Source organism: Phasianus colchicus, chromosome 20, assembly GCF_987193195.1.
Source record: "Phasianus colchicus chromosome 20, bPhaCol1.hap1.1, whole genome shotgun sequence".
NCBI lineage: Eukaryota > Metazoa > Chordata > Aves > Galliformes > Phasianidae > Phasianus > Phasianus colchicus.
The window spans coordinates 4,734,862-4,747,035 of NC_143455.1; the positions used below are offsets into that span (position 1 = coordinate 4,734,862).

The 12,174-nt window shown below is 57.8% G+C and overlaps 2 protein-coding genes across 11 annotated transcripts in view; one reads left to right on the forward strand and one right to left on the reverse strand.

The window, feature by feature from the left end:
- The window catches only part of UBE2O (ubiquitin conjugating enzyme E2 O), a 49,097-nt gene extending 42,389 nt beyond the window's left edge, over positions 1–6,708 (forward strand). For all 10 annotated transcript variants that reach the window (XM_031599106.2, XM_090122123.1, XM_090122124.1 and 7 more), the window contains 4 exons: positions 387–523; positions 964–1,167; positions 1,610–1,667; positions 3,580–6,708. In XM_031599106.2, the coding sequence (XP_031454966.2) occupies positions 387–523; positions 964–1,167; positions 1,610–1,667; positions 3,580–4,334 (1,154 nt within the window). In that variant the 3' untranslated portion in view covers positions 4,335–6,708. The remainder of the gene's footprint in view (positions 1–386; positions 524–963; positions 1,168–1,609; positions 1,668–3,579) is intronic.
- A 419-nt stretch (positions 6,709–7,127) lies between these two features.
- On the reverse strand, positions 7,128–12,174 carry SPHK1 (sphingosine kinase 1). The gene is made up of 5 exons (XM_031599112.2): positions 11,763–12,174; positions 9,184–9,333; positions 8,965–9,059; positions 8,669–8,784; positions 7,128–8,285 (listed from the first exon to the last, which is right to left on the reverse strand). Exons 1-5 carry the CDS (start codon positions 12,157–12,159, stop codon positions 7,523–7,525), a joined length of 1,521 nt encoding a protein of 506 aa, XP_031454972.2. The 5' UTR covers positions 12,160–12,174; the 3' UTR covers positions 7,128–7,522.

Consider the following 12,174-nt stretch of genomic DNA (forward strand, 5'->3'; position numbering starts at 1 on the left):
GGAGCTGCACTCAGATTTCTGCAGGCAAGAGGTCATCCCAGCAGTGTGACAGGGCCCTTTGCAAGACCAAGAGAACAGGAGATACAGGTTGTGGCTGCTGTACCATGTAGGAAAAAGCAAATAATCTCTGGGCTGCCTCCTGGCTCAGCACCAAAGTAAGCTGAATTGCCCTGGGCTGATGTGTAAGCTGGGATATATTGAAAAGCTCTAGGGCTTCCTGTCTTTACTGCAGGAGTTGGGGTTCTTCAGGAGGATGTGTGTCTACTTTCTCCTGCTGATGTCCCTTCTCTCTTTTTGTCCAAATGATACATTTAATGCATGGATGGATCTGCCTTTATAAGGAGCTGGTGGCAGGCTTTAATTCTGCTCTCTCCCTTGACTCACAGATAGTCATGCCTTCAAGAAAATGGAGTTCCAGCCCCCAGAAGCAAAGAAGTTCTTTAGCACTGTGAGGAAGGAGATGGCTCTGCTGGCCACCTCCCTGCCAGATGGCATCATGGTTAAAACCTTTGAGGATCGAATGGCAAGTGTTTGCTCTCCAATTTCTGTGTGTTAGAACTGGGCTCAAAGTCCAGCTGGCTTGGAACTCCCTGCTTAGCCTCAATCCCCTACATTAGAGCCACAGGAATGTGAGCAGCATGTGAAATTGTAATTACCATGAATGGTTGCTTTTGCATTCCCTCAGTGGGGGGTGGCAAACACCACAGATTCTCCTGGCAGGAAATCCATTTGGGGTTCTTTGCCCACTGGCACGCCTGCCCACTGAGCAGGACAGGCAGGTGGGCAGGCAGTGGAGGGTGTGTGAGCAGTGGGCACAGCAGGGCCATAGCAGAAGCACAGCTTCTAGGGAGAAGGTGCCCTGAAATGTGTAAACTGCAGGTCTGTAGCAAGGGCTGAAGTGGATAAAGGGATAAATGGGCTGTGATCACACAGCTGGTGACTTTATACCACCTTTCTTCACAGGACCTCTTCTCAGCACTTATAAAAGGGCCCACACGCACACCCTATGAAGACGGCCTCTTTCTCTTTGACATCCAGCTCCCCAACATCTACCCTGCTGTGCCACCTCTCTTTCGCTACCTCTCCCAGTGCAGCGGGAGACTGAATCCCAACCTGTATGACAATGGCAAAGTGTGTGTCAGCCTCCTGGGGACGTGGATAGGCAAGGTAATGCTTCCTTCTACCCATCCACAGCTCACAGTGGTTGTGCCAGGCCACTGCTGGAACAAGATGCTTCCATCCAGGCCAGGAGTCCTGGGTGATGTCTGGTGTCTGGTGCTTAAACTTGGTGGTGGCTCAGACTGTAGATGTCTGGAGGTGGACTGATGTTGGGACTGGAGCTGATGTGGTGTGTAGTTCTATGCCATTCCAGGCAGACAGCATGGCCAGGCAGCGTGCTGGGCTGACAGAAAGTAAGGAAGATGACTTGGTCTTGCAGGGGCACCAGCACATCACGTGCCTGTTGAGTCAGTCCCTTGTTCCTGCTGCAAGCCACGGGATCTGAGTGGTGGGGATGTAGAGAAACTGGGGTCTTGCTTCATCCAGTGGTTATCTCTGAGCAAACCAGTGGTGCTTCTGCCTTTTGATGCATTTGTTATGTGTATTTCAGGGGACGGAAAGGTGGACCAGTAAATCCAGCCTCCTCCAAGTACTCATCTCCATCCAAGGTAAATGCTCCTGCAGAACCTGTGGGACAGGAAAAAGCAGGGGGGAATGCAAGCTTATGTCTGACAGGGGGTTGATACGTGCCATGCCAATTGGGCTGCTGCTGCCTTTTGCTCTCACCTCGCTGGACAAAGCAGTGTCCTTATCTCTGCAGTTCAGCATTCCGAGCAGGTACAAGCTTTTCTCATGCCTTGATTTTTTGGCTGTGTCCCAGGTCTCTGAGACAATGCTTTCTCTTCTTCCTGCAGCCACAGAGCTGTTCTGCTTGTTATTCTGAGCTGACAAAGGTGGACCATTTTGTTCTCAGCCATTTACCAAAGTTGCTGCTAAACTGGACTTAATTTGCAGGACTGTTTTTATCCCCACTGAGTCATCTACTTGGGGCACATTTTTGCTCCTGATGTTGGTGTTTACACTCCTAAAGCAGAATAATCAGGGGTGTGTCTAGACTGGCCCCAGGGCTTCCTGTCATAGAGCTTTGCCCTATAATATCCAGTTTGGAGGCAGACAGTCTAAATCAATTCTCCACCTTAAGGCCAACTTTCTGTGCGGGGAGCCCAGGAATGTGACTTGAGAAATCTTTGACACAGAACAAAGGCTGCTGCCTGGAGTACACAGGGACTCTTGCTCCTTCACAGCCTCCCAGCCTGCCGTGCCCTCCTGCTGGGGGGCAACACCACAACAAAAGCCTTTTCTCATTTACAGAGCTGAGCATCCAAATTTAGAAGCTGAACTACTGAATGTTTTACTGGAGCAACTGTGGTGCTAGTGGAAAATCTTCCGCCCTCCCTTCTGCTGCCTGGTCTTGGAGAGACTCGTGTTGTCACCTCCACCAGCTCTAATGCAGCTTGTGGCAGGCTGCCAGCAGCATGGCAATATCAGTGTCGTTTCTACCTACACAGAATTGCAATCTGGCAGAGGCAGGCAGAGAAAGCTTGGTGTGGGTGGCTTGTCACTTTGTTCCTCGTCTCTGTACTGCCCTGCTGGGACCATACTGGGTAGCATGGTCGGGTCAAAGTATGGCTTCCTTTCTTATTGAGAGGAGGAGGGGAGAAAAAATGTATTTAATAATATTTTTAAGAAAATGTCTGGGTTGCATTTGCATTCTTTTTTTGCTAGGAATAGAGGGAAAGTTGTGAAATGTTTTTCCTTCCACCCTTTTGACCTCCTCTGCTGCTGTGTGCCCTCTGCATCACACCAGTGGAAGCCTCCTCTCAAATGCTGTTCTTGGTGCTGTCTGGGATCCTCAGCGTGTGAACAGAAGGCTGCAGAGCCATTCACACAAAGATGATCAGGGGGCTGGAGCACCTCCCCTACAAAGACAGGCTGAGGGAGCTGGGCTTGTTCAGCCTGGAGAAAAGAAGGTTGTGGGGTGACCTCACTGCAGCATTTCAGTACCTAAAAGGAGCCTACAGACAGGAGGGGGGTCAGCTCTTTGAAAGGGGAGATAACAGCAGGACAAGGGGAAATGGTTGGAAGTTGAGGGAGGGAAGGTTTAGGTTGGATGTCAGGGGGAAGTTCTTTACTATGAGAGCGGTGAGGTGCTGGAACAGCTGCCCAGAGAGGCTGTGGATGCCCCATCCATCCCTGGAGGTGTTCAAGGCCAGGTTGGATGGGGCCCTGGGCAGCCTGGGCTGGTATGAAATGTGGAGGTTGGTGGCCCTGCACGTGGCAGGGGGTTGGAGCTTTGATGATCCTTGAGTTCCCTTCCAACCTGAGCCATTCTGTGATTCCAGTGCATTTTGCAGAATCCTGTTTATTCAGCCTGCCTTCAAAAGCAGGTAGCAGGAACCAAAGCACAGCTTCCTTCGTGCCTTCTCCCAGCCCTTCCTACTGCTGGATTTGCCTCCTGCGCTATGGGTACCAACAGAGGAGGTCCTCCTTTAACCCACTGCCCTCCTTTTCCTTTGCCAGGTCTCATCCTAGTGAACGAGCCCTATTACAACGAGGCAGGCTTCGACAGCGACCGGGGCCTTCAGGAGGGCTACGAGAACAGCCGCTGCTACAACGAGATGACTCTGATCCGGGTGGTGCAGTCCATGATGCAGCTGCTGCGCAGACCCGTGGAGGTTTTCGAGCACGAAATCCGCGAGCATTTCCGCTGCAACGGCTGGCGCCTGGTGTCCCGCATCGAGTCCTGGCTGGAGACCAACGAGCTGGTGGAAAAGAGCCACGAGCAGACCAACGGGGCGGATTCTGCCTCCCTCCTCTCTGCGGGCAGCGCCCTGGCCGAGAGCCCCGGAGACAACGTGGGGGAGTGCAGCGGATCCGCCGAGCAGGGAGCGGCGGCTGAGTTCTCCGACTCGGCGCTGGACGGGAAGGAGGAGCTGGACGAGGCAGAATTCACGACCTCGACGCCCAACGCCAGCGATCTCCACCAGTACTCAGACTCGGAGAGCGCGGGCCAAGCCAGGGGGGTGGACCTGGCCAGAGACCGAACGGACGAGGGGAAGGCTGCCCAGGACTCTGCCTCGCAGCCGAGCGTCAAACCAAAGAAAAGGAGAAAGAGCTACAGGAGTTTCCTTCCGGAGAAGAGCGGTTACCCCGATATTGGGTTCCCCCTCTTCCCTTTGTCCAAGGGGTTCATTAAAAGCATCCGTGGTGTCTTGCAGCAGTACCGGGCTGCCTTAGCAGGGGCCAATATCCCAGAGTGGACAGAGGAGAAATAAACCGTCGGGTTAGGGACAGGCAGGTGCAGAGGAGAAGGGAAAGCAGCAGAAAGGAAATTGGCAAATGCTGTTACCAGTAAACTGGCTTCTCCTTCCAGCTTTTCTTCCTCAGCTTGGTTTGTTCCAAAGAAGGTGGTAGGCCTGATTTGCTCCTCCGAGGAAAGGTTGTCTACGCATGAATTTGCCCTCGGCCCTCCTTCCTTCCCCCTGTCCCACACACGTGCTCCTCTCGCGAGTTTGACCCTGCAATGGTAAGATTGGAGACCCGCACAGAAGCAGTCTTGCAGCCACGTTCCCTCTGCACTTTCATCTTGGGGCACCTTTCCACACAGACTTTTCCCACCCAGCTGTTTCTGCTGCTGGGGTTCGAGCCAGAAGTGATTGCTGTAGGATCTGGAAGCGAAGGGCGCTGCCCTCTTTCATTTTTCTCTGCATTACCATGGGTTTTCTGAAGTCTACCCAAGCTGATACATACCCAGACGTTGGATTGTTTGCATTGAAGTTGTCTGCACCATACGGAGTTGCTCTAGTCGTAGTTGTTCACCGATAGCTATGAGGTTCTTCTGATCAGAACTGAATGGGCAGAACCAGAACTCTGTGCTGCCCTGGTAGTGCCGTGGGGTTTCCATCTGCTCCTGTGACTTCTGCTCTTTTCTTCTGGAATCAGCTCCACCATCCACAGTCTATTCTCCGAGTAAGGCGAACTTCCCTCTCCCCACCATGCATGCCTGTCCTCTAGAAATACACGAGATGTGGGGTTCTGCCTCTTTACTTGCTCAGCTGTCTGAATCTTCCCTTCATTCCTCCCTGGCAGCACTGGGTGTAACTCAGCTCTCAGCTTCCCCTGGTTGGGGGGGGGGAGCGTGGCACACCTGCTGCCTCTCCATCACCTGCTGCTGCTGGGTCTGGGGGCTGTGTGAGCCAGGGTCACCCATAGGACAGGAGCTCATGCAGCGTGGCCAACTCCTGTGGGAGCAGCAGTTTGTGGTGGTTCCTCAACCAGTAACCAGAGCGCATCCCACACTGACACGGGCTGCTGCTATTTCCTCCCCTGGCCAACTGTTTCCTGTGGCTGGTAGAGCTGTGGGCACGGCACATCCTATCTGTGTGCTGCTGCTGGGCCTCTGGGAAACAGCTGGCAGGGCAGCACAGCACTGATGGAGCCGGTGACCTTCAGCACTTTGCAGCAGTGACCTGCAGGAGCAGCAGCCTCCTGGCTGGAGCCTCCCACACGCACTTATGTTCACTTCTGGAGCTGAGGAGGTCACACCAGCACTGCTGCATCCACAGGAGCAGCCAGGCTGTCCTTCCAGCTGACAGCAGGGAGAGCTGGGGCCGTTCAGCAGTAAGGATGGAGGCAGATCCTTTCAGTGTGGCTGTGTTCCCTCCTCCACCCCAGCCAGGATGTGGCCTTGACACCCAGCACAGCAGCCTGCTCTCAGTATCTCCCTGCTGTGCTTCTGACCTGCACTGTGTGGCTGTCCTTCACCCCCTCCATATGGCTGGGAAGGAGCCAGCACCGAGTGCTCTTGGTCGGAGGGAGAAAACCCTCAATGGCCACAACTTGATTGCTGGCAGAGCTCCGTGCATCCCTTTGCTCCCCAAAGCTCTCACCCTCCAGAACACACAGCGCTGCCATGGGGGCAGTGAGCTGCTCAGAGAGGCCTGTCCCAGGTTTTCCCCATTGCTTTCTTTTCCACTGATCATAAGCAAAGAGCGTTGGCCCAGGGCCCCCCCCCAGGAGTGGGCACTGCCCTGCAGGGGGGCTCAGCCCCCACCACAGCACGGAGGTTTACAGATTTTCTAAGCTTTTGATAATGTGAAGCTCCCTGGTGACCAGGTTGGTGGTGAGCACACTGCAGCTATGTAATTTTTTTTTTGTGTATGTATGTAATATTTAAGGGTAACAAAAGTTAAAAAAGGCTTAAAACCTTAAAAAAAATAATAATAATAATAATAATAATGATAATAATTAAAAAGACACAAAAAAAAGAAAAAAAAAAAAGCCAAAGCATGATGCATATTGTTAGCCTTAAAACTGGCTACACGACTGTGTGATGTACAAATCCGAGCAGCCTGTAACTGTTTTAAGTGCTGGGGTTGGGGGAGAAGCATTACAAAATCAGTTTGTAGCCTTTGAATTCTGTACAGTATTTAAATGAAGAAAACAAAACCAAACCAGACCCGACCATTGAGGCCATGCTTAGAGGTGTGTCGTTCACGTGCAGATGTGGATGCTTGGTTGCTTAACGATATATGTATAAAGTGCTGTGTGACCATTAAAACTTTTTTTACCTGCAGAATTATTTTTTTGGTGGTGGTGGTTTGGCTTAACCAAGGTGTAATAAAGGAGGGAAGATGACTTGCCATTAAATTCCGCCTCTGTGAGTAGTTTGGGCTGTCGGTCTCTTTTCTTTTCCCCCATGCAGCCCCTGGCTGCAGGCTGTGCTGGGACCCCTGGCTCTTTGGGGAGAACAGTCGTGCTCTTCTCTCCATTCCCACCATCCTAATTGCATACTTTGTAGATGAATAAATGTGTGGTTTGCCCTCCTTTGTGCTGAGAGCAGCAAATGAGCTGTAATTACTGCGAGAAGGCTGTGATCCGCCCCAACCCAGCTCCTGGGAAGGGCCCCTCGCTGGGCTGTGGGGGGAGATGTGGGCTCCCCGTGGCTGCATTCAGCCTCACCTCCCCCCAACACTGCAGGCACCGAACGCCCAGGCTGCGTCCTTGGCTTGGGTTTGGGTTTTTAGGTTTTTGTTTTTTTGGTTTTTTTTTGCAAATGCTAAATATTTATTGCATTTCTCACAAGAATAAACTCTGCTTCTACGGGAAGCTTTGGGTAGAAACACTCTTTTTAAAAAACAAAAACAAAAACAACAAAGAAATTATCGATGTCTCCCGGTAGATAATTGGTCCTGGCTCAGCCCAGCGGGGACGCGAGCGGTGCCACCAAACCTGGGGCCGTGGCTGTGCCGGCGCAGCCGCCCAGGACCGGGACGTCGTACCGATGGCACCGGGACGGAGCTGGCACTGAAATACCCGCTGCGGCTCGTGGCTCATTTCTGGGACGGCGCCGTCCCCACGAGGGTAAAGCTAAGCAAAAGGCCGAGTGCCCGCGGGCACAGAGAACTATTGCTGGAAGAGGAGGTTCCTGAGTGGGAGGAGGGCTGCGCGCCCGCTGCCGGCCCTAGGAACCGGTGACCACGCGGCACATGTGGCCGTGGATCTGCCCCTGCACGGGCTCACACGCCAACGCCTCCCCGTCCACCGTCATGATGCCAGCGCTGCCCCGCGGCTCCAGGCGGAAGGCGCGCACCGGGATGCAGTGCAGGTGGGGGCAGTTCAGATCCAGATGCGTGCCTCTGCCCATGGCCAGGAAGATTTTCAGCAGCGCCACGCGGCTGATGCCCGCCCTCACGTAGAAGAGGTGGATGCAGCCGTCGTGCAGCCGCGCCTCCGGAGCCATCAGCAGGTTGGTGCCCAGGTGGGACTGGTAGATGGCGTAGACGCAGACGAACTCCTCCTCGGGTACCACGACCCAATGCGGCGGCACCGGCTGCCCCAGCGGCACCAGCAGCGTGTCAGCAGGCAGCTCCCTGTCCTCACTCACAGCCTCGGTCCCCGCTGTTGGTGTGGCCCGGCGGGTTTTGGGGTCCCTGGGGCTGCCCGGCTCGGTGGCCGCAGGCAGGTAGGAGAGGCGGCCCTGGTAGATGCGCAGGCGTACCAAGCACTGCAGCGTGCCCAGCGTGAAGCGTGCGTTGCCCAGCCGCCTGTACTTCTCGCTGTCAATGTCCACGTCGGCGATGAAACCCCATCCGAAGCCCAGGAAAGAGAAGAAGCGTTTGCCCGAGGCTGTGCTCAATGAGACCAGGTCCATCGGAGCGTGCAGCCCCTTGCACAGGATGAAGGTGCAGTTGGTCAGCAGTTTCTTCTTGGCCACGTGGTCGTTGCTGCGGGGGACAGAGAAGGGTGAGCGTGGGCTGTGACCCCCCCCAAGGACACTGCCTTTGTGCCACGGCTGGGATGCATCCCAGCTGGTGATGGTATCTACTGGGGACAGCTCCTAGAAGAGAACCGATGCACCAAGGCTGATGGTTGGGTACGGTTCCCATTGAGGTCTTCTCCAACCTAGAGGATGCTATGGGGCTGCTGGACCAACCCCAGTCCCACCCCTAGGGTATGCAACTGTACAATAAGATCAGCCATAGAGCTCATTTGAGTGAAAATGTGGCACATTCAAGGCCTGGAGAGGAGAAAACTCCAGCTCTCCCTGTGCTCTACAGGGATGAATCATGCGGGGCTGGTGTCCCCATCCCACAATCACCCCACTCACCCTGCATAGTAGTTGATGGAGGCAGCCAGGGCGTTCCCAGAGCCCCCAGGCAGGATGCACAGCGGTGTCTGCAGGGCCTGCTCCCAATCCGACCGCTCCATCAGCCCATTCAGCACCTGCAGGAGGAAGGGGGGTTGGGAGCTGGTGGTACATGGGGCTGCACAAAGACCCCAGTGACCCCACAGTGCCTTCAGCAGAGGTTGTGGCCACCCCGATGGCTTCCAGCTGAGTTTTGTCTCCGCATCTCCCCCCATTTTGCCCCCAGCCCTGGCCATGGGGTGACAGCAGGTGCTCACCTCGTGGAGCAGACCATCCCCAGACATCACCACCAGCACATCCCACTGCGACAGGTCTTCATCCTGCACTTTCTCCTGGGCGTGCTGGGGTCTCTCTGCAGTGCAAATGAAAACACTGAGTCCTCCGCCCTGCCCACTGCCACCCAGGATGGTGACCGCAGCCCCATAGGACCCCATCCCAGGTGGGTGCCGGGCAGGAGGAGGGTCCTGGGGACTCACCAGTGACAAAGACGGTGGGTGTGATGTCAGCATCAGCCAGCATGGGCTGCACCACCGCCTGGAAATCCTCAAGCGCGCGGCCAGCGCCGCTCTGCGGGTTCAGCAGCACCAGAGCTCGGCAGGGCCGGGGCAGCACCCCATAGCTGGCACCTGGGGGGGAGCAGGGGGTCAGCACGGCAGGACTGCTGGGCTTAGTGAGCAGTCTGCTATGGTTTAAGGGACACAGAGTGCTGAGTAGGGGTTAGAGGGGGTCTGCACTGAGAGATCTGGGGGTCCCCTGCACAGTGAGCCAAGAGCAGGGGTTGAGGGCTTTGGGGAAGGGTCAAGCTATTGATTCCCCACATCCAACCCTGCCGGCGCAGGGCCAGCACAGACACCAGTGCTGGCAGATGGATGCTTTGCTCCCCACGGGGCTCAGGTTTCGCACACAAAGGCCCCATCCGGGCTGTAATTACAGGGCTGGTGGAGGCTGTCATTGCTCCATTCCCTGCTGTCCCCACGTCCCCAGCAGCGGTCACTCCGTGCCCTGCCCGACCGCTGCTGTGACCCACTGGTACCCAGCAGCCTCCGTGGGCTCCGTGCAAGGACCAGAGGGCTGCAGTGTGGGCACAGCACCGCGATGCTGTGAGTCGTGCCTGCGGTTGTGCCACAGCTCCTTAGAGCCCAATGGCCCAGACAACAAACACAGGTTCTGGGGGGGCTTTGCGGGGCTGAGGTTTTACAAACTGACAGCACGCGGCCGAGCTCCGTCAGCAGCAGTGAGTCACGAATGCTGACAGCGTTTCCCAGCACAGCGCAGCCCGGGAAGCCCCTTGCTCCACTCGCCAGCAGCTGTGAGTGCAGAAACACGCGATTAACGCGGGGCAAAGGCCACCAGGGCTGCACACAACCTGAGAGCGCAGCACTGAGCCGTTCCCGTGTCCCGCAGGCTGGGTCCGGCACTGGCCCTCACCCGATGTCCCCTGCCCTGCGCGGCTCCTTATCAGCCGGCAGCAGATGGACGGGATGGGACGGGATGGGACGGGACCGGCCGCCCTCGGGGCGCTGCCCGCAGCGATGGCCGCAGCTCAGCACTGCTCCGTTCCGGCCCCATTGGAGACACCGAATCCCCTATGTGTGAATGCAGCCCCACAGCCGGCTGATGGGGGCTTTCTCCCCTCTCCCCGCAGCAGACGGGGTGGATCTCAGCGTTGTCCCTTTCCCTTCTGCAGCACCGGCGCTTTGTGGGCCATGGAGGGGGGGTGGGGGGGTGGATGCAGTGTCAGCAAGAGGAAGGGGCACCGCTCTGCCCCCACCCCACGTGCCCCACGCACGGCACACGAATTGCCACATCGTCCCACAAACCGCCGCAGCGCACGAGGAGCCGACGTGCCGGGTGACCCCATCAGAACCCATAGGGCAGGACGGTGCCGGCACCCCCCACGCAGTCACTGCCGGGGGATTTTTCATCCCTGGGGGCCATCAGGAGGAGAAATGGGCTTCGTCCCCAAGGATGACGCTGCGGTGCGGTGGGGCGGGGTGGCCGCCCCCCCGTTGCAGGCACGGGGTGCCCCGATCGCCCCGCACTCCGGCGGCCTTATCTGCCCCGCACACAGCACGACGAGCACGGGGCGTGGCGTAGCGCAGTTCTGAACCGGGGGAGGAGGTTCGTAAATCCCCGTCAAGCGGAGAGCTGCAAATCTCGCACCGCTGCGTCCCTCGGCAGCGCTCCGCACCGCCCCGCCGCGCCGCAGCCCCACAGCGCAGCGCCGGAGCCCGGCGGCCGTCCGCTCCCGCATCGGGCCTCGGCTTTTTCGCGTGTTCTTATTTACAAAGAGCGGTAGCGAGCTGTTTTCTAGCTGCGGCTCACGCGAAAAGGCTGCATTTTAGAATGCGGGCAGGAGAGCGATGTGACAGCATCCCTCCCACCCACCCGAGCGGTGGCTTCGCTGAGCAAAGCGGGGCGGCCGCGGTAACGCTGCGGTGCAGAGGAATTCAATCTCTGTTCCAACGCGGCCGGAGGACAGCGGGGGACGTCCTGCATCCTCTGTCCCTTCGCAGGGCTCCGGGGTTTTGGGGGGGAAGGCGGAGCTCTGTGCCCCCCCGGCGCTGTGCTGCTCCGTGTGTCAGCGGCGGACTTTCCCCCCCACGGACGCCGCTTTTGTTAAAGCTTTGCTACTCATTAAACCGCTGGAAGGAGGCGGCGAGGACAGCGCAAAAAGGCCCCGCGGTGCGCGCTGCCCTTTTGCTTTAAGGGGGAAAGCGGGGACGGATGGAGGGACCCCACGGTGCGGTGCGCAGCGTCCCCGTCCCATAGGGCCGGCGCAGAGGGAGGGGGGGACACGCGGGTTCCGTCCCACGCGTCGTCCCCCAACCCCTCTCCCCATCCCGACACCTCAGGGCTGCGCTCCCCCCTCCCCAAATCCCCGCACACCCCGACACGGGGGGCTCCGACACCCACCCCCCCGCGGTCCGTGGGGGCACAAGGCGGTACGGCGGGGCCGCGCCGACCGGGAAACTTTTTCTCCCCGCCGTGCCCCCCCCCCCATGGACCCCCGGCCCCCACCCCGACCCACGCGCGGAGCACCGCCGCTTCTCACCGTCCCGCGTGGGCGCTGCGGGCAGCGAGAGCTCTCGGATGCGTTGGCTCCAGGCCTGGGCGATGCGGAGATTCTCCTCGGCGTCGGGGTGTTGGGAAACGCGGAAAGTCCTCTGCAGGCGCTGCCGGGCGGGGGAACCCCATCGGGCCTTACGGAACGGGTAACCCACGAGGGAGAAGCAGGCGGCGGCGGGGCCGGACGGGAACGCGGCGCTACCCACGCAATCGGCCAAACGAAGCGCCGCGTCGGGACCGCCGGGACGCAGCACCTGCAGCTCCCGTTCGGTCAAAGCGACGGACCACGAAACCGAACCGGGACACGATCCCGGGAAAAAGCGGCCCCGCAGCAGCACCGCACCGCCGTCGCCGTGCGGGGGAACCCGGCGGCCGGCGGCCATCGGAGCGCGGAGCGG